This window comes from Mchenga conophoros, linkage group LG11 (genome assembly GCF_057382185.1).
Source record: "Mchenga conophoros isolate Kocher_MC1m ecotype Shallow Benthic linkage group LG11, M_conophoros_male_GT1.1, whole genome shotgun sequence".
In the NCBI taxonomy this organism is placed as follows: domain Eukaryota; kingdom Metazoa; phylum Chordata; class Actinopteri; order Cichliformes; family Cichlidae; genus Mchenga; species Mchenga conophoros.
In genome coordinates this window covers 24517938-24542402 of record NC_140536.1, presented here as the reverse complement: position 1 = coordinate 24542402, position 24465 = coordinate 24517938, and the positions used below count along the sequence as shown (strand labels likewise).

Below are 24465 nucleotides of genomic sequence, written 5' to 3'. Positions count from 1 at the left end.
ACCTGTTTACTTCAATAACACGACCACCCGTGGCATACATACATACCTGCTCATAAATATGCACAAGTGAAGTATTTTCAATCTTTTATATGAGTTAAGAAAAGCCCTGTTTTGTGCACTAAGTTGAGCTTATCAAACCTCTAAAAGTGTCCTCCAGGTTTGTCCCTCAACTTGTAATCTAGTCTGTAAAATGTATTAAGTGCATAACAGAGGGGGTGAGATCATAGTGAACGCTGACTTCCTGTGTGTGTGTGTGTTTGAAAAGGCACCTGCAGTGCACACAGCCTACCAAGTGTCAAAGCTGAACTCATAGCTGTACTGAGAAGATCCCATGTAAGTACTCTGTAATACTTTGTATGTATACTTTAGTGTTTTACGTGATAGTAGCAGGTTTTAAAAGCTTTTCTTCAAGGGAGATGATACTTTAATCAGGATAACAACATGTCAAGGGCTCGAATCATAACTACATGCTGACAAATGTCAGAGACGCTGCGAAAGATCCACTCTGATAGACGCAAAGGGGCACGTAGGGTCAAGATTCAAATGTGGTCCCAACAGAGGCCGCTTTTAAAAGTTTTTTGACTGATTTGTCTTGAATTTGATCTGCTCGTGTTTGTGTTTGTTGCCTGAAAAACTGGCACAATTATTTTCATATATATTTATATCATTAGAAGAAAGTGACGATCCACAGTTCGTAGCCAGCGTTCAGTGTGTCTGACTGTCAACACATGAATTGAATTAAATTCGTCAACACTGAAAGATTTATGGTTGTTTTATCATCAGACTTAAGCAATTCTCAAATGAGCCGGACCTGATCTGTAGATTTTACCCTCTATGGGATGTCTTTCAGCCTTCATTAGTCTCTCTGATGTGCTTAAACCTAATGACAACCCTGAGGAGGATTTCAAAATGTCACATCAGAAATGCCTAAAATAGAATTTTCTGCTCTGCAGTCTCTTTAAACGTAAAGATCAAAATTTATGCAATAACAGCAGCGCCAGCAACACATTGTTGATTTTGCAATAAGATGCTAAATTTGTCCTGATCTTACGCAATCAGGACATAAACTAATTTTAATTTTTTTGAAAAAATGTAAAGAAAGTTACAATATTCTTAACAGTTTAAAATCAGGCAGGTTTGCTTGAATGTTAAGTTTAGTGTGTGTGTTGTTCCTCTAAAATATGATAGTGCTAGCTTTGCTGAGGGCCTTGTGCCATGCAGAACGCTTAATTTTGTAGGTAAATAGCAACGTTAATCAAAAAGCTTCAAATACCTTCAAATATTTTTAACACATTTGGTAAAGTGTTTCTTTTACGGCATTTATAAATTACTAAAACACACTGTAGCAAAGTATTTCTCTTTTTAAGTATATAACATTAAAAATGTTTTCACAAGTTAAAACTTCTGCCTTAAAACAGCCTTAAAAAGTCGAAAAAAATCTCACAGCTTATCTTATTTTTATATTTTTGGCACTGATAGTGTCGACAGTAATGTACTGCTTTTATTTAGTTCAGGTAAATAAGACCTGTAGCGTTCCCACTTACAGCTGAGTGTGGATCGCACCTCATCTGCTGAGTTTTCGTTAACAAACAAGTAACTCTGAGAAGCTTCCAGCGTGCGTACTATCTTTAGAAATACAATGTCAGAAGATGCCAAAAAATTTACTTATAGCAGGGTTAGTTCAAATGCTACGTGTGGTGGGCAACAAATGATTGTAATATAATGAAAAATTTGCTTGTTTAACGCAAATCTCCTTGTAAACTGTAACACTGAGCATAGTTCAGCTGTTATACTGAGGAAATTAACTTTAGATCACACTAAGTGGTAAAATCTCATATTTGCTTTAAACTGTAAACTCAGAGGCATTACACAGGTATCCAAACTAGGTTACCTTCAGAAAATAAACGTTTTGACCTCTCGTTAAAGACAGGTGGCGCGTACGGTGGTTACATCAATGACGGCCTTGTTTTATTGAATGGTCCCAAAGAGTCGTGAAGCAGTGAGCCTGCGTGGCTTTGGGGTCCTACTGGTTTTGTTTTAGGAGGACCCTGAAACTGAAAATGCTTCCTATGAAAACTGCCAATATAAAATAAATGAAAAAATAAATAAATGAATGAATGAAATGAAATTTACCAAGTGCTGTACTCTCACTCGAATATAAAATATAATAAGTGTAGGATTAAACTGGCTCAAATTTTTTGATTAATATTACAAAAATGGGCAATAATTTAGTGTTAGAGATATCTCACTTGAGATTATAGTGCTTCTTTTCTCATCTCTGAGCATTATATCAGGATAACAGTCTAGATTTCACTAATCCGTGGCTCATAGTGTTTTAAATTTTACTCATGATAAGTACCATTAAAATTAGATCTAGCAAACATGGCAAAGTGGCTGCAGACGCACAAAGATCTGGTGTAAAATACTAAAAAATAAATTTACCTGGCTCTTTCTGCGCGAGCGCTTTAATAGATCGCCTCCTTTCAGCTTCTCCATGTTTTATCTACTGCCAGAGCTTAAAAGGAGTCATATAACTCACAATTTTAAAAATGATATTACAAAATGGTAACAAATTAAAGGAAAATCCTGAAAAGCCCCGACCCTGCCAGCGAAGCAATGCGATGCAGTGGCCCCTTTTTACTTTGAGGGGCTTGTCCCTCGAGAGCAAAGCGTCACTAGAAATCAAGCAACCAAAAAGTTGATTTGCACTTTATCCTTTCATGGAGCACTTCTATCCTGAAGGGAGCGGTCTGTTCCAGGATGGAAATGCCCCCGTCCAGAGGGCGCGAGGGGTCACTGAACGGTTTGAATATAAAACAATGTGCTACGGCCTCCCGAGACACGAGATTTTAACCCAGTATGAATGATTTTAGGCTGATGTACTGAACTGCTCTCCCCATCAAATGAGAGAATATCTTGGAAAAGAGTTGCGAGCATCCCCCCCAGCAGAGTCTCAAAGATTTAACGCAAATATTGTAGAAAAGTGCACCCAAGCTGTTCAGGCGGCACGTTGCGGCCCAACTTCTAACTAAGACACTTGCTGGTTTTCACATATCTGTATGATGTTACTTCTGCTGCGTGTGCACATTTTATGTTCCAGTTTGCTCTAAAACTAAATGTTTTGTGACAGAAATTAAATTTGGTAACATACATGTCGGATAAACTCCATCAGTGGCCAACCAGCACAGCGCTGCAGCACAGTCTGAAACAGAAGCGCTACCTTGAGCTTAAAGTGTTGACTGTTTGTTTTGTTTTTTTACACCAAAATGTTAACGTACAGCTGAATGCTGCACCTCACAGGTGTCAGCAGGCACTTCTTACTTGCTGAACTGTCTTCTTGCCTTTCTCGTTTCGAGGGTAGTCTGTTTTCAGTTTGCTCAGTAGGATTGAGGTTGGTTGGCTGATTTGGCCTGTGAATGTCGATCACATGTCCCCGGGTTCTTGGTTGTTTCAGCTTCATGCTCCGGATGCTGTTCCTACAATTCAAAGGACTGAATTGTTTATCTCTGTTTATCCAGGAACACCCATAAAGCTGTTCAGAGCAGTTCAAAGCCATTTATTGTTTATTACTGACTAACTAAAGTGCTGCTGATTTACTCTTTTTGTTGCATATCATCGTGAAGAGTCATTAAATGTACTTGTTTCTTCTTCTTGGACTTTAGCAGTGAGCAAAAAGTCTCCTAGAGGCACACACTGTATGTATTTTGATGTTCTCTGTAGGCGATTACTGAGATGTGTTTCCCTTACCCTGTTATGAAAATATAACCTGTCTACACTGGAGGTGTTCTCATATGAGACATTAGGATTCCCTTTTCATGGGACTGCATTAGTCAGTTCTCTTTTTCACTGTATTACCCAAATGTGCACACTCATAGACACAAACATGCAGTCATACAAAGTGAAACTGCAATTTCTGAACCAGGGTGTGTCCCTCCTTCTGCTATTTCCATTTGTCTTGTCATTCCATCGCTACAAACCATCAGGAGCCAAATTCAGGTCAGCAAATCAAATTTTTTACTTCTTGATATCAGCAGGTTAGAAATGTCACTGTTAAAGGACATTGTTGCGATACTTGTATTTATTGTTTGTGTAACCTGCATAAACAGCATATTACTGTAAAATTACGCTTATGTGAAAAAAGGAAGTGGACCGTTTTCCCATTCTGAACTTTTATGTATCAGGACATAATAAAATATCATCTGATCCTCAGCAGGGATCTGCAGGCAACACGGCAACCACATCCTGTCCTACTGTCAGGCCAGTAGAGTTAAAGAAATGTGCATACCATAACAGCAGCTGTATGGCCGCATACCTGTGAGGTTGTTGTAAGGTAGTGTTGCATCTGTTAGTATCAGAGTAACAGTCTACTTCCAAAACTTCTCTGCAGTAAACTATAAAACACAAATATGTGATGCTATAAGGTCGCTTATAGCATCACATATTTGTGATGCTATAAGCGATCACAAATATGTGATGTCGTGCGACACTGGGTCGCACGACCCTTAAAGATTAAAAAAACAACAACATGTGATTAAACTCTTTCATTGTTTAGTTAACAAAAACTAGATGAAAAAGCAGAAACTGTGTGAAATAGAAGATTCGGGAGCTTGCAGAACAACCTTTAACAATAATCATTTTCTGTATGACTTTATCAGTGTCTCACATCATGTTGGCCCACTTTTCTTTGCATTTTTACTTTAGTTCATTGAGGTTTGTAGGCATTCATTTGTGCATAACTCTCTTCAGGTCCCAACACATCATTTCAGTCCGGTTGAGAGCTGGATTTTTCCTGGGCCATTGCAACATCTCGATTTTTGACTTTTGATTTGCTGCTGTGCTTGCGCTCGTTGTTCTGTTGCATGACTTAGCCGTCAGACAGATTGCTTCACATTTCTAAAAGTGTTTCGTATAAAGTTAACTGTCAGCTCAGGACAGTGACAGCAGAACAAACATAAATCATTACTCCTGACTGTGCTTGACAGTTGAGGTGTTTGTGCTGATAAGCTGTGGTTCATTTTTCTGAGCGTTATGGCCAAACTTCTCTATTTTAGCTCGATCTGTCTAAAAGCAGTCGTGTGGTTTGTTCAGATGCAAAGCCATGCTGCCATGTTCTTTTTAGACAGTGTTTCTTCTGGCAACTCTTCCGAACAGGATGTACTTGTTCAGTCTTTTTCTGAATGTATTGTCATGAACTTTTACATCTAATAAACTGAGGCCTGTAGAGTCTGAGATGTAGCTCTTGGGTTTTCGGCACGTTCTCTGAGCATTGCTCAGTCTGACCTTGGTGTGAATTTGCTGGGACGTCCACTGAAGATTAGCAGCTGTCTTAAATGTTTTCCACTGATGAACAATCTTTCTCGGTGTAGAATAATAAACTTCACAATGTTAGGAAATGGCCTTAAGCATTTATAGCATTTACATATAGCAGTTAGTTAGATTACCAGACCGTTGATATCTTTCTTGTTGTTAACACAAACCTGAATGCTCCAGACCTGTAACCTGTTAAAACAGTTAACATGATTAATTAATGAAGTGCATTTGATTATCAGCACCAGGCTGCTACTTACCACTTAATTCCTATGATGAAGGAATTAAGTGGTGGCTCCCACATAGCAAGCAGGTCTGGCCCGGATCTGGTACCAAGCCGTCACTGCTGGCTGACTTCTGGCATGGTAAGTGGTATGTCATCCATATATGGGTCAGGCTTGGCGTAGATGGCACTGACTATGTGATGGCATGCCACATCTGGCTCAATTATGTTTTTGGTTATGTGGCCCAGGATCATAGAAAAGAGATCTGGCCCGACTGGTGTCATGGCAGGGTGTATGTCAACCAGATGTGGGCCAGGTCTGCCAATCATGACATAATTTATGTTCCTATTTTCCTATTTTAGTTAGAAGACCCAAATGCCATGTTGCAATACTATACTGCTATGGTAGCCAACGTTTCAAATGCAGGTTTGACAGGTTTGTGAGTGTACACTTTATCCAAAACCTAGAGACGGTTTACTCATGTTTATCACAGGGTGGCTGTAGCTCAGGAGGTAGATCAGAAGGTTAGTGGTTCGATCCCTGTTTCCTCCAGTCTGCATATCAAGAGTGTGAATGTGTATGAATGTAGTTAGGAAGCACTCAGTTAAGAGAAAGTGTGTGATTGGGTGAATGTGTCATGTTGTATAGAGCACTTTGAGTAATCTGGGAGAGTAGAGGAGCGCTATATAAGAATCAGTCCATTCACTGTCTGAACAGAGTTTCCTCATGTTACTTTTGCACTATTATGTTCCGGCACATGTTGTTATTACACGGCTTGATTAAGGTACACATTAGGCTGACATCTGCGGCCAGAGCTGAAACTGTTCTGGGGCAGCACAGGCCGTCATTCTTTGCGGTATGTGAGCCATGTGTAAGCACATTGTGTGGTCCAGATCCGAGCCATACCAATTTTGCTATGTCGGCTGTAGCTCAGGAGATAAAGCAGGTCATCTACTTTTTGGAAGTTGGATCCCTTTTGATTCTCTCCCTGCTCCAATTTGTATGCCAGTAAGTTAACAGGCTTGTAGAAGTAGAAACAAGCGCTTGTCTGTGAATGGGTGAATGGGGCAAAATGTATAAGCGCTTTGAGTCCTTGAGTAGAAAAGTGCTATATAAGAAACGGATGTGTTTAATTATTCATAAACTTCTTCTTAACTTTTAACGTTTACTAAATAAATAATGACACAATATGTCATGTCACATGTTGCTGTTCATTGGAGGTTGTATTTAAATAATGTTAAGTACTGCTAAGAATCAGATCTCTCTTATTATGTGTGATACATTAAAACTTTAGAGATCAAAGAGGGTGTTTTTATCTTTTCCACATGACTGTAGCAGCATCTCCTCGCTCGGGCACCCCGAGTTTAGTTTCTTGGTTTTGTCATACTATGACAAGATATCGGCTCTGTAGAAGTTCCCCTTTTTCTTCCACAACATGGTTAGGGGAATGCTTTGGTATTTAACTTCAGAGCATCTACCCCGAAAGTGAGCACAACTGAACCCTACAGGAGTCTCGTTGATGGTGGTAAAGCCTCAACACGTAATAGCTTAAAATAACCACCATAACATTTCTGAATTAATACTCTGAACACCAAAGAAAAAGGAATTATATATAACGTACTTTTTACAGTTTACAGTAGCTTCCTGTTAATATTTTTTTGTACAAAGGAATTGGCACAAACTACAGCGCAAAACTCTGTAAACTGTCCTTGATTTCAGCTCCAGTTTGTTAGATTGAAGTATTCGGAGAGGGTTTTTTTGCAAACGTATGTGCATACGTAATGACCCTGACACAAGTGCCAATGTAGCCACCATCATTACAAATTTGTTAAATGCCAAACAGCAGCAGATTGTTGCAAAAAACACCAAAAAACACCAAAACAAAACAGTTGCAATAGTAAGCAGGATGATGTGTGAGCTTTCAGAGCAGGGAGAGGCAGCACACAGCAGCCAGCTGTAACCCCACTGCAGGTGCACTCCTTTTTTAAAAACTGAATTTCCTGATTATTTTTGAAATGATCGTGTGCTGGGTGATTTCCCTGCAGTAAACTCCCCTCGTGTTTCACTTCCACGCAGGTTTTAGTGTCAGAGCAGCTTTTCATGACTGGAATCGCTGTTAAAGCAACCTGCAGAGGGTGATCGGTCAGTGACCGGTCGCAGGCTAAAATCATTTGTTTTCTTGTTTGTTAAAGTTGTCCTCTCATAGGTGGCGTCTCAGCTGCTCCTCTTCGTCTTGCTGTGTGTTGTTGGCTTTTAAAACTAAAGAAGGGAAAGTGTTGTTAGTAGGCAAAGGGTAACATGCAGTGAATCAGGAAATGAAGCATTATGGTTAAATTATGGCCGGCTTTTTAAATGCTCTTCAGCTCTGTTTGTGTAACAAATGTTTTCTGGTTTTCCTGTTTCAGTAGGTTCATATTAATAGAAACTCTTTCACTGTGCACCTGTACTGGCTGTCTAATACAGCTCTAATGTAAGAGATTGTCTTCATTCTTAAAAGACGTCCTAAAGTTGTGACAAATAACGCAGCTACCATTAAGTCTTTCCCTTTTTGTGTTTCTCTGTCAGTGTTTTCTAACATTTAATGATTGCAGCAGACATGAAGGGGGGGGGGGGGGATTTCGTGCTAAAAAGAGTGTCACTTAATTTGACTACCCACATGGAAAAGAAATAGAAAGTGCTTAGAGCGAAATGTTTATGTTTCATGTTCAGGAGATTGACTCTTTGACGTTTTCCTTATACAGTCGTAAGATATTTAGAGTGAACTGAGTAAACATTGTTTTGTGAGGTAGAAATTAGTAGATAATAATATGAGAGATGACCCACTCAGTCACAGTGAATTATCTCTTTATTTCTCCACATTTTGTAACAAGACTTTGTACAGAACGACATCAGCTGAGTAAGTTAAGCCTCTTTTACCTTATAGAACCGGGAAACTGTGTCTTCTACCAAGTATGTGTGTGTTTTGCTTGTAGTTTGCTACTAAATAACTGTTTGCGAAAAATCAGCAGCAGCCCAGCGAGTGGAAAACTTAACGACAAATGCATCTTTACATTTCTCACTTCCGAATTAATGATGTTTACATTCACATCTTCCAAAAGTCACACTGGCTTCATATTGCCTGTGTTTTATTGTGCGTATTTGCGCATCAGATGTTTTATTAAATTTGTCACAGATACTTTTTAAACATCAGTCTGCAAACTTTGGACTCGTACCGCAGGTCATGATCATCATTATCAAAGGCAATATAAACACTTTTTCTATTTCTATTTCTTTTAGTTTACCTTTAACTTTGAAGATGATTTTTGCCCATTAAAAAATCTGCCTCTCCTGTTGCCTCTGAAGCGGCATTAGGAAGCAGGCTCCTCAAAATCAACGCCGCAAGGCTGAGCCTGCAGCGAACAAAAAAACTGCACAAATGCACATGTGAGGCATATTTTTAAAATGATTTGATTATTTAATCTAATGGCAGCTTAGTGTGTTTTTTAGCTATTGGGCAGATGTAGCAAAGGAACATCACTGAACTCTTCCTGACACTTTGAATGTGGCCGTCTGTACAATGAGTGGCAACATGTGAGTAGTGGAATAGTGTTTTTGTGCCTAACGTTTATGCAATTAAAATGCATTTAGTTCTTATTTGAATGCATGTTGATGGAAAAAAAATTGCAAAACATTTCCATAATTTCCGGATATAAACTGTAGGATGTACAGAAAAACATTACTGACTGAAAACTGAATTTTGTTTGTGTCATTGTTTTGAGAAATGCTCTAAAACTGACATCAAATGTTTTTTGTTTCCATTTTGTTTATTCATTTATTACAATAAGCGAATAATCATATTATCTCGATTACTTACAGGAATGCAGTAACGTGCTTCAGCTACGCTCAGCGCATATGCTGCACACACGTCTGTAGGCGCTGTGGAAATATACAGCAGTGTTTCCACTGCAAACAAACGTCATCATTAACCTCATCATCTTAATCACAGATTTATAGTAGCAGTCGTGTGCAGTCCATATGAATTAGAAAATCTACATGAACTGTGGCAAAATCTACATTTTCCTTTTGATAAAAACGATCATCCAGCGGCCCACAAACCAAAAATAACTTACAGATACTGATGATGGAGGTTTTAGCGATGAGTGGGAGAGACAGTAAACTTTTCTGTCTTTGCGACTGTTTCACAAGTTTGAGGTTTCAAAGAAGCTTGAATGAAGTTCCCCTCATGATGAAACACACTAAATGTTTTCAGGCACTGAGGGAGAATGTCACTTGTTTCTGATTCTTAACATCTTTTCCACTGACATTTTGTTTATTTATGAAACACAAAAACAGCCACAGACTCTTAAACTTCCAGCACACACCCAGCACCTTCAGCACATCCTCCCGTCTTTGGCTAAATCGCACGCCATAAGTCTAACCTGTAATTTTATCAAATACAATAAAACCAGCGCAAGTCAGAGACAGGAAATAGAGATCGATTGCCGAGGGAAACCCTCTGTAGGAGAGATTGGAGGCTGAGGAAGCATGAGAGGCATATGAAAAAAGTGAATCACCCATCTTTCTTGCTTGTGGCCCACACTTTGTCTTTTTCTTTTTCAGTAATGACACAGTGTGGTGCACACCCCCTCGTTAGGTGTGTGTGACTAATGAGGGAGTCCTCACTTTCAAGGTGTTTTCCATCAAAATCACAGCTCATAAACAAATATGCATCCACCGAGGAAAGAAAGGGGTGTCGCGCTGATCGCGGGCTTTGCAGCCGCTTTTATATCCGAGTAATCTGAAAGGAGCTCCATTTAAAAGCTCATTTCATTTAGGCCTGTAAGCAAACGTTTGGCTGAGGCAGCACAGACGTGAAGGTTTTGCTTTACGAGTGAACAAAAGCTTGTTTCATTTCGAGCTCAGAAGGAACAGAAGCAGGTGTGAGCCCTTCATGAAGGCAGTACAGAGGCAGGCAGAGAAACCTCAGAGAGACACATGAGACGTGTGTGAGATGTTTGTTTTGTCCTTGTTGTGGTTCCTGTATCTAAACCACCTCAGCAGCATGTTTCTGCAGCACCAGTCTGATCCCTGTAGCCTTCATTAGCTGTGATGGAAGAGATCATCTGATTTCTTGAATGAAAAATAAGCGATTAGCTTCTATTTCAGCAGAATAAACAGCCAAACGATAACCCTTTACAGAGTCAGTGCATCTGTGTCAAACATGCTGCTGAGCCTCTCAGGCCTGCCTTCAAAGTGTAGTACTTCACTGGTATTGTGCCCAAATTTTAAGCAGTTTTGATTCAATTTAATGTAATCTTCCAGTCACAGGATCTCTCATGTTTTCTGAGGACATCAAAGATGCTCTAATTTTTGTAATTAGTTTGCAGTTTAATGTTTTATCTAGCACATCAGCACAGCTGCCATAGCTGTAAGGCAATACTGTACTCACCCATACAGCTCGTGTGTACAACTTCTGAGAAGCTGAGAAGCTGACAACAGTGAGAAAACACAGAAATCTACAGATGTTGTTGAGTCGAGCGCAGATGTGACTCGGCTGCATTTTAGGAGTGCAAATAAGAACAAGCAGATGATCAGCTCCCTCACAGGTGGACAGTTACTATTATTAAGTAATAAAGCAATGAGTAATCAGAGTGCCGTACAGAGAGAAAAGTGAAATGTGCAGAGAATCTGAAATCTTAAGCTCAAAATTATGATACCGATCCCCAACAAGAGTCATCTGTGGGACTCTTTATATCACTTTTCAGGTCAAGAAGGGAGATTGAGGGAAAGGTGTTGTTATATTTCTCCCGGACTGCCCGAACTCTGCAAGCTATACGTATAAATGAATTTTAGTGGCATGGCAGATTGACTGATGACGACCGATTGCCTTCATGTCAAAGAAAAGAAGAATATCGCCTCTACCATGAATTTGATCACACTCTGGTAAAATGAACTGGATTGATGCTGCGTGCCTTTTTTTAAATGAACAAAGTAGTTTGCTGATAATTACATTTAGCACAGTTACATTTACAGACTAATGTTGGCCGTCATAGACCTCAGTCTGGTCAACCTTTTATTCACGTGTTTGTCTGTTAACCAAGGGTCCCAGATATTTTAGCAACTAAAGTGACCCCTTTATACTTTATACAACAAAACCTAATTTACATGGCTCTATTTGTGTTTATTCTAATGTAATCAGCAACGGTTTTAAATCATTTTGATGTTACCCAACTCAAACGCTTTAGCTATATTTCATCGTCATCGGGCACCGAGTATGTGCTCGACTTTTGCAGATTTGGTTCTCTGAGTCTGTTAGCTACGCTCACTGTAAAACATTGTAATGCAGCGATTCCAAGTAAAAACATTTAAATAAAACAAACCAGAAACATTTCCATCATCATACATGACCCCACACAACTTTCCATTATCCCTGACACACCATTGTTCCAATTCCTGTAATCTATGAAAAAATATGAGTGAAGTAGACCGATGAATTCATGGTAGGAAATGTTTTCATGATTAAAGATTAAAGACAAATATTTCTACACCGCTAACGTCATAAACGAGTCCACGCGGTCATTTGAAGTTAAAACTCGCAAACCCAGCATTGTTCTGATGAAGTTCGATCAGTTTTTCTGTTTAATACAAATTTGCTGGTAAGACATAAAGAAACGGGAATTATGTAAGACGGAAACATTCAATAAAAAACTATTGATCGCTTTCACCCGCGCTGACCGTTTGGCGGGTCTTTTCTTGTCAAACGCACAAAGGGAAGATTTTCTTTACTCGACAAATCTTTACATTTCAGTACAGTTTGTTTTATTAAAATCAGTTCATCGAATCTTAGATTGAAAGGAAATTTCAATTTACTGCTAGTTACCGCCAAATAATATGACACAGTGGTTTTTATTTTGATGAACGTTTTCCTCGATGCTGTAGCTTCGGCGGAGCTCCGTAACAAGCACAAACAGATTATATACATCGAAAAATGAGTAACATTTAAGCTACTCAGCAACAACTGAAGAAGACATATTGTGAACATTTATTCTGGCGGGTATGTTTGTACGATTGTGATTTCAGCACCTTTACACGCGCGGCTGGTTGGACTTATAAATTTCACAAAGTAATTGTGTTTGTTGACTTTATTCTACTTTAACATCCATTCATCTTGTTCTGAACTTTAAAACTTAGGCCGTGATTATTGGTTGATTGATGATTCGCTCGCCGTGTTCAGACAGCAATATTTGTTTGCTTTCTGGAAGAAATCTAAACATGTCAAAGATGGGGAAAAAATGAACGATAAGGGCAATTTTAAAGTGCGAAGAGGTTCTGAAAAGCACTGGTCATGGAAGTGAGAGCGAGACCTTACAGAAGAGACGCTGCACTGCACCGTCGTCGATAGACTTGAAGATTTTAAGTCCATGAAGTCTGTTATTCCGTCATATATAAATTAATCTCATATATGCCGCTCTCCCAGGAAAAAAAACATCCCTAAACTTTTTGCTTTTCTCATCCCGTTCTGCACTTTATCCGACTTTCTCTCCAGGAAATGTCGCATTTTTAATTTGCATCAGTCAACTGTTTTTGTGAAGATTGGTTCAGCAGTTCATGCTTGAATTCTGATACACTAATTATGTATCTAAATTGGTACAATTATAAGACCAGTGGAAAATTACAATAAATTAGTTTGTAAGCGGCTCATGTGCCGCTTAGAACGTGCTAAGGATAGATAATGAGTCCGGAGAGACCCTTCACAGAGTTTATGACATAAACAGCATCTCATACTTAATGAGCTAAGACATTTTACCCCATTAAGATTTGTTCTCTATTTGTTATTATAGCCACTGGACAGATTAAAAGTAAAAACAGAAACTCAAAAAAAAATTTAATTTTACTGATTAAATGACGACATGATTACACTGCCAAAGCGATGCGTTTCAGTGTTTTGTGTATATGAATCTTAGATATTTTGTTTACTCTAAACAGTACCCAACGGTAAACAGTTTAAGGGGGTAGAAAACTTTCGAAAACTGATCTTGAGTAGAGTTTAACAACCAATCAAAGGTCATTTTTCTGACTTTGGGTCTGATCAGCATCTGTGTGTGTGTCTTCCAGGCCAATCAGTGCTGAGGGAGGTGCAACGGCATTTAAAAAGAGGGCTCGTTTGATAAATATACAACACTTCCGACTGACTCCGGATCACTGAGCACAGAGGGACGCTCTGCACTGAGCAGCCGCTGTAAGTATTGTGTAATTTTTCAGATTTTAACCTAATACACACATAATTCAGAACCACGGCACACGTTGTAAAGTTAATTTATACTAGAATTATCAGTATCACATTTTTTTAAATAATAAGTTTGAAATATAAACATGTAAAGCCTCAACAGGCCCAGTGGAGCCAGAATATCACGCTGAGTTTTATGCAATTAGAGCTCCAAGGTAAGTTTTATAAATCGACAGCGCAGTGACGATCCTCTCCAGATATGAAAAAACTGAAAGAAAAAACTAAATAATAAACTTTTTGGAGGATTTTAAAAACACACACATTAAACGTTGCCTGAAAATGTAATTTCAGATCGTATTATTAAAAATGTTAAAATGCTAATCCATTTCTTGTATTTCTTTTTTCTTACATTTAACTAAAACATATAATCGTTTAAGCGCTGAGCAACTGACCTGTACAAAACAGATGACCGCTGAGCAAAAGATGTATGTGTAATTTTCAAATTATACATTTACAATAAAATAGGATATAAACATTTACACCGGTGGATTATTTTAGCTTGAACTAAATATGTTGACGTAGCATTAGCGATAGTTATTTTTTAAGTTACTCACAAATTCACGCTTTATGACACACAACTATTCCTGATTTTTCTGAAAAACAAACAATCTAACACTTTAATTTTTTCTTAAGCTTCATAAATAAAATATGTTTGAGGTGATGGTGAAAAAAATAAAGGAAACTTTTTGTCAAATTAATTTAAAGTCTGGCCAAAAAAAAAGAATAAATAAGACAAATGAAGATTAAAAAAAATGAGATGAATGAAATTAAATGAAATGCTGCTGTTAATCTGGTTTCTCTGTTCATTCAGCTCCCCTCCTTCATCTCTCTGCTGTGTCTGACCCTCATCCTCCCCTCCCCCCCATCTCTGTATTTGTTGTTGTAGCTCCCTCCTGACTGCAGATACGATCATGTTGGTTTCTGGGTTATACTTCCACAGGTGCGATGACTTTGAACGTCAGTTTGTCATCAGTTTCACTCCATCACCGATCTTCCCTCATTATTGTTTCTTACAAACTCTGATACAATTCATATTAAACACTATGCAGTTTCAGTCGAGTGAAATAGATTATATTGGAGCATAAATTCTCTGAGACATTCTCCCTCAACACAAAAACACCTCAGATTTTAATATTTCCTGTTGATTTTCTTCTTCTGGTAGCTGGCTCATCTATGAGCGCTAACAATTAGCTTTTTTAATTCAAGATTTTAAGAGTGAGACCCCTAGAGAGATGATTGCACTCTAAAGCTGTTACGAGAATTTTTATTTTTTATTTTTTCATGTGAATAATGAGGCTATTAGTAGGACAAAGGAGGACTTGGTGACTTTTATATTTATCCCAACACATTTATGCACATTTAGCCCATAAGGACATTGTGCATCATACGTGGAGCTGATTTTCCCTCCAATGGTGAAACTAGTGAAAACCTGTAATATTATTAAAGGTATTTGGGGGCACTTTACTGCACAGAGACATGTAGAGCCGGCGCCCGGGCTGGCCCAAACTAGAGACTCCGCAAACCTTTAATTTTACCGTAAGTTTAAATATCTATTAGCAGTTAAACCTTAAACAATAACTCAAAATAACTGGACACGAGCAGTTATTGTGTGTCTCCACATATTATATACAATAACGCATTAAATTTAGATTTAAAACAAATTCAAATTCAAATTTTATTTGTCACGTACACAGTCATACACATTCGGTCGCCGATAAAAAAAACCTGTATTTAGGCGTAAAGTTCTGTTTTACTTCACTATTGAAGAATATTTTGATGAACAATTCTCTGATCTTCGTCTGTTTCACGAATAAAGAGCCCACAGCTTTATCCACGTCTCATAGAGAATCGTGTCATCACAGCATTGCCATTTTTCTTCAATCAAAATAATTTATTATTTTTGATCGATTTATGTTTTGATCTAAAGTGTTTAATCCAAAAAGGAAAAATATGATACTGAACTCAAGTCTTATCATTTAAAAGTCAAATAGTTCCTAAGATCTCTGGAAATTGTGGAGTGTTGCACAAATAAATCTGATTCGCTCAATCTGCTCATTCAAAATAAAAAGTCTTTAATGAACATCGGCTTATACATTAAAGAAATATTCATAATCTTACTTTAAAGCTGCTTCCCCTTCAAGAGTGTGTTTGTTGGGAGGGCACATAAATGCCCTCTTTTAACATTTTTTCAATATTCATTTATTTATCTTTTTACACAAACATACATTTAGAGTTTCTGTGTACAACCATAACACAGCGTACAGGCAAAGAGAAGAAAAACAGAGATAAGGGGTGAAACACAGAAAAAAAAAGGAGAGAAACATCTACCTTAAACCACAGTCTAGGTGTGCTGCCGGTGCTGTGGTCTTTTTAAGCGTGGAGAGATCCGTCTTTCGTGGAACACAGGAGGAAGAGAGGGGGTGTGAGAGGCAGAAGAAGGGAGGACTGGGATAAGAATCTGCACCCTTCACTAAATCAAGTCCCACCACAAGCCAGCTTACGCTCTGAGCCTCTTCCCTCCAACATTTGTCTGCTTCTTTTCATCCAAAGCCCACCACAGGCCGCCTACTCTCAGCTCTCTGAACTACTTGTCTTTTATCTTCTCAAATCTCTCAAAATCTGAGACCACCACAAACCCCCCTTTGCTTCCTGTTGAATGATTTCACTTTGCAGCAGACTTCAATATACACAGGACGCTACAACTAAACTAAAGACTCATTTTTACTGAAATGCTTATTTTTCAACATCTACTTTTCTTCTTGTTTGTCACTAAATGATTAAATACAGTACGACATATTTACGATGTATTGCGGACCTGTTCAACAGCTCTGAAAGACCTTCAAGTTTCATTTACAGGTTACATAGAGAGTTATTTATTTATTGATTCGTATGCAGTGAAGTACAACATCACTACTAAACACCCTCAAATCAATCGGTCAATACATTTTTTTAAAGGATTGTATTGAGTTCAGGCAGCAAATCTCAGACAATTGAACAGTAAATTGGATTTGCCATATAAACTGAAGAAGCAGGCTGATGTGGAATTTAATTCCATGGAGATTTTCTTTATGGTTTTCTTCTGTGTTGTATCTGTTTCAAAGAACTACATACATTTGTGATCATATAATATATAACAATTATACCTCGGGCTTTCTGATGTAAAGAAAGTAATACATTTCTTGAATGTTGTTCTGCTCTTTTAAGAAAGTAGCAAATAATCAGGCTTGAAGTCTTAATCAAAAAAGTTAACATTTGAAAGAAGCTATAAAAATAAAGCTTATAGTTACTATAAAAATCTATAAACTGTATTTTTATTATATTTTCCAGACATATAACAAGGATGAAGAACCTCATTCAGTCCCTTCTCCTTCTTATCGCTGTGATTGTGTCAACTACCGGTAAGACGCCCTGACTGTAGACTTATTTATTTTCATTTGGAAACTGGACTGTTTGATATTCCGTATTAACACATAACATCCTTCTCATCCTTGTAGGTGCTCAGAAAGAGATTTATGCTAAGGAGGGACAGGATATTACCTTGGAGCCAACATCCTATCCAGCAAACTCTTATGTGTACTGGTATTTTGAAAAACAGGATGGTCATCAACTTGCCTGGCTTAACCACTTAGGCGGAAAGGGATTCAGTGATGGTAAACCATATATTTATGTATATATTATTTATTTATTGTTACTGAGCAGGGAAATACAGGTAAATAAAAAAATATTTTTAACAATAACTTTCTGCCTTGTAGATGAGAAGTGGAAAAACAGGTTGTCCTTAACTGGTGCCTCGCTGGTCATAAAGGCTTTGCAGGAAGACCTCTTTGGGACTTTTGTCTGTAAAATCAGCGCAGCCGGTCAGCATGACTCGATCACTGTATTTAAAGTCATTCAAGTCAATGGTAAGAGCAAAAATAAGGTCACATGATTAGTGTGTAAGTTTAATTAATGGTTATTAAAGTTTAAACCACTGTATTTACATATCTGCATCATATTCAACAGTCTTACACAAGTTGTTCAAATATAGCGCATGTTTTTAATTTGTGTCCTGAGATGTTTGATGTAAGAGCAGTTTAACTTATTAACTTCTTAACATGGCCTTTATGAATTCATTGGACATGACAATCTGTTTTTTTAAACTACGTATGTGAAAAAAGTTTATTTTAAAATGTAAAACATATCACTTCTATTCTGTTTCCTTTATTCTGCTTGTTTTCTGTGCTAGTGATTGAGAAATCAGCCTCTCCTCTGTTGTCTGGCGATTATCTGAGTCTGACCTGCAGTCTGGGAAGTGTTCCTCAAAACCCACCTGAGATTTACTGGCTCAGTCCCCAGGGAAACAGAGAAGGAAACAAAGGAATATTCTACTCTCAAGCCAGAAGTGAACACAACGGCCAGTGGGACTGCGTAGTGAAAAAAAATGCCAATGAAAAGAAGTTCCCAGTTTCTGTTACAGTTGTGGGTGAGTTTCTGTGTGTTTGCATTTGTTTCGCAGTTGTGTATCCTCATCTTTAAGATCAGGTTTCTAACAGTTTCTCCTCCTTTTTAGACCTCGCCCCTGTGCCTTCACATCAGTATACATCCACAGACTCGCCTCTCACCATCCCTTGTTCTTTAATTTCTCATGTTAGCTGGGAACAAGTGAAAAAAAAGGAGATTGAGGAAGTTCAGTGGCACTTTGCTCCTAAACTCTCCTCAGGCACCCTTTCTGACAATCCAGAGCAGCTCTTCTCCCTCGATCTGGAAAAACTTACCTGGAAGAAGGGTAAAGACAAAGGACTGTCTCCTGTATATAACATTAAAAACGGAAATCTGTCTTTGACCAAATCAAAGGCAACAGTAGAAGAAAGAGGGCGCTACACGTGCTCAATGAAATTTAAAGATGGCAGGACTCTGGAGACCACAGTAGACGTAGTGGTGTTGGAAAGTAAGTCACATTTTTTTGACAAGACCAGCTCTGTGTTGCACTCACCTCCATTATATTTAGGGTTATTTTTTCTTTGTGACCGCTCTTGCTGCCTTCCTGCTCGGCCAGTATTTTCATTTCTCTGCTACTGAATTTATTTGCAAGTGTCCACAGTGTGACATGTTTCTAATTCACAAGCTCCTCTTGTTTTAATTGGCTGTATTAAGCATCCCCTCTGCCAGAACAGCGTGCTAACACAGTGAATCTTAATTGGACCGTGTGTTATGAGAATTTATGAAGTAAACTATGATTTCTCAGTTGCGGCTGAATGTTTTTTAAAGTAGAACCAGAAACAAATACAGATCTGATGTATTTACTCACAGGAAATTGCTCCTATAACACAATTTCTCTGGACTGTTCTCAAGCAAACCCACAACTCACATTATATTCAAATGATAAAAGCTATATTTAAATATTGATGTGAGATGTTGAATTTCTACAGCATTCACATGTGGAGGTTTGAAGCCAAACCTTTTGTTTTTTACAAGCTTTTATTTGGGAAAGAAATCAAAATGTCTTGTTTAGACATCATCGCTGCTTTCGTGGCCAAAGTTTTAGTCTGATTTCAGGAAAATGCCGTTACAGACAACTTCTTTGAAGCAATTTATTTTATAAAATGCATGTTTTTCATTTTATTTCTTTGTTCTTTCTCTTCTTCTTCGTCTCCAGTCATCGCCCACCCAAAAGCAGAGCTAATCTACGGTCAGCAGGTCAATCTGTCCTGCAGCACTGGTGACCAGCTGCCCAATGATATGAAGTTAAATTGGACTTCACCTAAAACGTCATCTTACATCTCTTACCCCACCCATATTACTGTCCCGGAAGTGGGCAAAGAAGATAACGGAAAGTGGGGGTGTGAGCTGTGGCAGGGCGGCAACAAGCTGACGTCAGATGAGATACTGCTTAAGATCGGTGAGCACGGGAAGTGAGACGAGCAGGAAGTGTGACATGGGCCTGACCTTGTGACCACAAAATTTTAAGACAGAAACTTCTTTTACATGATGTGTTCTTTCTATACTGTATACTGTTTGATGACTGTCTGTCTCTGTTGTGTACAGAACCCAGACTGAGTGTGTGGATGCTGGTGATCATTTGCAGCGCAGCAGTCATCCTTCTCCTCCTCCTCGTGCTCGCTTTCATCCACTACCGACGCAGAAAAGTACAGTTCAGCCGTTCATATTCCTTTCTTTTCAATCACACTGAGTTATTAGTTCAGCTTTAAGAGTTACCCCTCTGTGTCTGCCTCTTTGTCACTCACATTAGCAGAAAACGAGACTCCTCAGGCATCAACTCTGCCAGTGCAAAAAGTACGTACTAACCATTTCCTGAACTGGTAAAATGGCTCCAAAGCCACATTTATAAGCATGCACACTTATTAGCACTAAAATCTGAATGACACTTTGAGCCATGAGATATTTTTTGAAGTACGAACATTACTTAAATAAGCATTTATGATTTGGCTTTTGTAGTTCTGCGTCAGTTTCCATAACTCAAACAGAAACCTGGGACTTTTTCTTTTTCAGCCCCAAACCAAAAGGATTTTACAGAACATGAAAGCTCACAGACCGGATCTTTAAGAAGAAACGGGAACACGCTGAATTTCTGATCTGATATGTTCTGATTTACCTGATTACCTGGATTTACATCTCTCATTTTGCCATACTGGAAAGTACAAAAGAGTTTTGTTGGATTGAGGATCAAACATATCAGGCAATCTGGACTGATTTTATGTATTTTGTGTATGATTATTACCGTCTGTGACTTTAAATCATTTACACTTTGAGTCTATCTGTAGACTAAATTTCCTGTACCCTTGTGTATATTTTTGAGGAGGTCTGTAATGCTTTCAGATGTGTAGGTGCTTCTGTAAATTTACATGTGCAGCATATTATTTGTGTAAAGTTTATTGCTAAAAATGGAAAGATGAAAACTGTAATGTGTAAAAACATTAGCAGATGTTTTCAATAAAGCATCAAAATCTTTCTGAGTGATGTTCCTGTAGAGGTCCTCTTGGGCTAATTTAGCGGGATGGCATCCATCTGACAGATTCGTCGATACTGGAAGGAGCAGGGAACGTCGTACCAGTTTGTGATTCTGGGTGTCCACCACCGCACAGTCCTCTCCAGCTTCCCCAGCGGACGCGTTGTTATCCGGCTCAGACTTCAGTGTGTTCCAAAATCTTTACAACGCAGATGGAAGAAGATTAACATTACTTTCATTAATATTCTGCTGAAGTGGCATTTCACCTGCTAAGTTTGTGCACTGTTTTAACAGTTGTCTTGGAAGATGCATTACTTTTAAGTAATTCTTTATTCTTCAAGAGCCATCACCAGCTAAAGGACCTGTTTATTTACCGGATGGTTCCTTGTGCTTGTGCACATTTCTAGTTGTGACTATAGTTAGTTTGAAGGATGGAGGAACTGATGCAAAACATGCCTACACCTACATACTAGTTGATGAATTGCTGTGAAGTTTTGCAAAAAACAAACAAAAAAAAAAAAGATCAAATTGACTTGTCCTCCAGCGCAACCATCAGGTTTTCAGGGAACTGCCGTAAAGGTTATTTAATAAATGTTTGTGCTTTGTACTTTTCATCATGTCTAATATGGTGATGTTCTCATGAAAACAGTGGTAGTTTTCTTCTTCGAACAGTTTTCTCATGGAAAAATGTCATGACGTAATGAGACATGCAATTATATTAAAACATCTATAAATCTAAACACCGTCTGTTGGAGGGAATTCATTTCACATACACCATAGGCTAGTCCAGAGACTTTAGCAACCTCTTCAGCATTATTAGTAATATGACACCTATAAAAATAAAAACACCCCACATTACTTAAACCAGTAATTATGTACTTGGTGCCAAGAAACCTTTGCTGTGTACAAAAGCCCGATTAACAGGCTGAAAATGCTCTTTAAGGACTTGGCGAGCTCTGTGAACCCATCTGGGTTGATTTTAATCGAAGCTGATCCTCAACTCTGCCTCGATCACCGTTTTCTCAAAAGAAGTACATTTATTGTTAAGTCTTTAGTGAACATGCATGAACCAAAACTCTGTGTAGGTGTCAAACTGTATGTTTCCTTTACAGCATATGAAACCTAAATAAAAGATGATGGCAACGTTACAGAAACACCCAGGCCTTCATTTTAAGTCTCTAAAGCATTCAGTGTGTAGGCAGGCAGGTGCTGCAGCTCCATGCAACAATGTTTGTCGTTAAACCAACGATAGGTTACTCGATGATTATTCAGACTAGCGTGTTCATTTATACATGTTTGCTTTAGGATTGTAAAGAAATGTCGTGTTTGTCATTTGTCATAATAATATAAATATTTGTTTAAAATTGTTTAACTAAGTAAATATGATTAAAGAGCAAAATGGTCAGAATTAGCATCAGCATTTTCATTTTGTTTTATAAACTGAAAATTAATAATTCATATTTTCAGCAATCGTTTTATCTTCATTTTTTGCGCAATCTGCACTACCAAACAGACTCTAATGTGATCCGTACATCTATCTAGAAGTGGCCAAAGGAGTCATTTAACTGACATAAACAACAATCACACAATTTTTTTTTTTACTGTTTCCCAACTGCTTCTCTACCAACCATAGACTGTATATAAAAAATGGACACAGCCAGCATGGTGTCACCCACTGGTTTGCAAAGTCCTGCCATGAAACCTTGAGTTTAGCAATGACGATGAGCGACCCAAGGAGCACTGCAGCTCTTAAGGCAGCAGCGTATCAATCAGTAACTAGGCCTGAGCTAAACCACACTCTGGTTTGACACAGGCCTAATCCTCATTTTGACTACAATCTGATGTTATATTACAAAATGCATAATTTTGTGTTAAAATAACTATCAATTGAAACAATAAGGCATCAGGAAAGTGTTCATGAGTGATTTCTTTATTGACTTCCATACAGTCTGACTTCTTTCTGCATCTATATGAGGTGCCCCCTGCTGGCCATTTGAGAGAATGCAAGTTCCTGCATCCATGAGACAAAGCCTGTGTGGTCTTCACAGTAGGTGCAGACATCGCACTCGAGTTACAGTGAGGAAAAACTCATAAGTGAAACCCCAAAACTTTTTAGGGTTTTTTACACGAAAGCTATAGCAGCTGAATTAACCTGTTTTAACAAAGCATCAGATGGACATTTTTAAACTAATAGCTTTTACATATTTTTAAATGCCCTGCGACAGACTGGCGACCTGTCCAGGGTGTACCCCGCCTCTCGCCCTATGACAGCTGGGATAGGCTCCAGCGCCCCCCGCGACCCTGAAAAGGATAAGCGGAAGCGAATGGATGGATGGATGGATGGATATTTTTAAATGTCCACAAGCTTCAACATCACACAATCCACAGTGAGAACTATTTGTCTCTCTAACTGATGATCATTTGTAAACTGTATCTGTTAACAACCATCAGAAATGCTTTTTACTTTATTTTTTTACTTTATTTTTTTTTGTTAGATCACCCACTTTTTGTATGATGATACCATCCTGAGAAGACCATTGAAATTTGAATCAATCAATTCATACTTACGAAACTTGAAGCGTTGAGTTGTCCACCCATTTCCAGTCTCCTCTGTTCTCAATGTCACTCAGCCCAAGCCAGTAGAATGGGTTAAATGTCCCAATCGTCCTGGCTTCTTTTTCAAGAGCGTCCTAAAAATAGGTACAGTCAAATTCTTTAGCACTTGTGAATTCCAAAGAAATAGATTTGAAACTTTTAAAGTACAAAGAAACTCTCACATACTCTTCTTTGGTGGTCAGGATGGCGAGATGTCCGCCTATATCCTTACATTTGAGCGTACTGTTAAGCCAACCGTCGGTATCGTTGCTGAGGAAAAAGCAGTGATCCCCTATGTGAACCCACCCGTCAGGACACTCTGTGCAGTTGATCGCTGTAGGGTGACACGGGGACAGACAAATATACAAGTTAAACATTTATAGAAAGGTGCAGAACAAGAAACAAGCACTGAATTATCATTCATCTGCTGAACATTTGGTACCTGGAGCTGAACAGTTGTGTGCCAGGTCGGAGTATTGGTTACACATGTGTCTGAAGCGGTCCTTCAAAGACTCTAGTTTCAGCTTTAGAAAGGTCAGCTCTCCCTCTGTGTTGTTTGCGTCCTGAGCAGATTCAGCACTAGCAAACAGGCCGAGCACAACGCAGAGGATGGCGAGGCCTTTAATGCCCAAGGTGGCTGATGACAGACAGCAGACTCAGCATTAGCACACATGCAAACAGATCCGGACATACGAATATCTGGAGCTGCATCGGGGCTTCTTACCTTTCTTTTGGATAAGATGCATGTCAGCTGTCAGCTTGCAGGATATCGCAGTCTTTGGTGTCCTCTCTGTGCCCTTTTGATCTTTTATATAGCAGTTTGTGTGTCAAAGAGAAGGGAAAAGTACAGCTTGCACAAATCTTCCAGACAGATTGGACTCTTCATGGCTATCAAACCATGTAAACTCAGATGGTGCAATCTCTTGTAGCCAAACTAGTAATAACCTGCCATGTTGGATTGCACAAACAAACATTTGATGATGGGGAGCTGGCATGTAGGTTCAGTATTATTTACCAAAAACATGAGCAAAGTTCTCTTTCTGTCCCCAACTTTTTTAAAACTGGCAAAAATGGAGGACTGACTATGACTCAGCATTTACCAGCACTGCAAGTGTGTGTGTGTGCTG

At 38.6% G+C, this 24465-nt stretch overlaps 1 protein-coding gene and 1 pseudogene across 5 annotated transcripts; one reads left to right on the top strand and one right to left on the bottom strand.

The window, feature by feature from the left end:
• The first annotated feature begins 299 nt into the window (after window positions 1-299).
• On the top strand, window positions 300-20745 carry cd4-1 (CD4-1 molecule). Of its 4 annotated transcripts, none has more exons than XM_085291707.1 (11): window positions 300-333; window positions 13626-13749; window positions 17125-17195; window positions 17292-17447; window positions 17550-17699; window positions 18023-18259; window positions 18347-18724; window positions 19433-19675; window positions 19822-19922; window positions 20030-20070; window positions 20287-20745. In XM_085291707.1, exons 3-11 carry the CDS (start codon window positions 17138-17140, stop codon window positions 20315-20317), a joined length of 1395 nt encoding a protein of 464 aa, XP_085147833.1. In that variant the 5' UTR covers window positions 300-333; window positions 13626-13749; window positions 17125-17137; the 3' UTR covers window positions 20318-20745. The 4 variants fall into 4 exon arrangements, with proteins under 4 accessions (XP_085147833.1, XP_085147830.1, XP_085147831.1 ...); XM_085291704.1 differs by having other exon boundaries at window positions 20027-20070; XM_085291705.1 differs by lacking the exon at window positions 300-333 and adding an exon at window positions 3869-3996 and having other exon boundaries at window positions 20027-20070.
• On the bottom strand, window positions 20652-24440 carry LOC146564152 (perlucin-like protein; annotated as a pseudogene). Its single transcript, XR_014894407.1, has 5 exons — window positions 24063-24440; window positions 23781-23975; window positions 23521-23672; window positions 23312-23433; window positions 20652-20942 (listed from the first exon to the last, which is right to left on the bottom strand). The product of XR_014894407.1 is annotated as a perlucin-like protein (transcript).
• Between the last annotated feature and the right edge of the window lie 25 nt (window positions 24441-24465).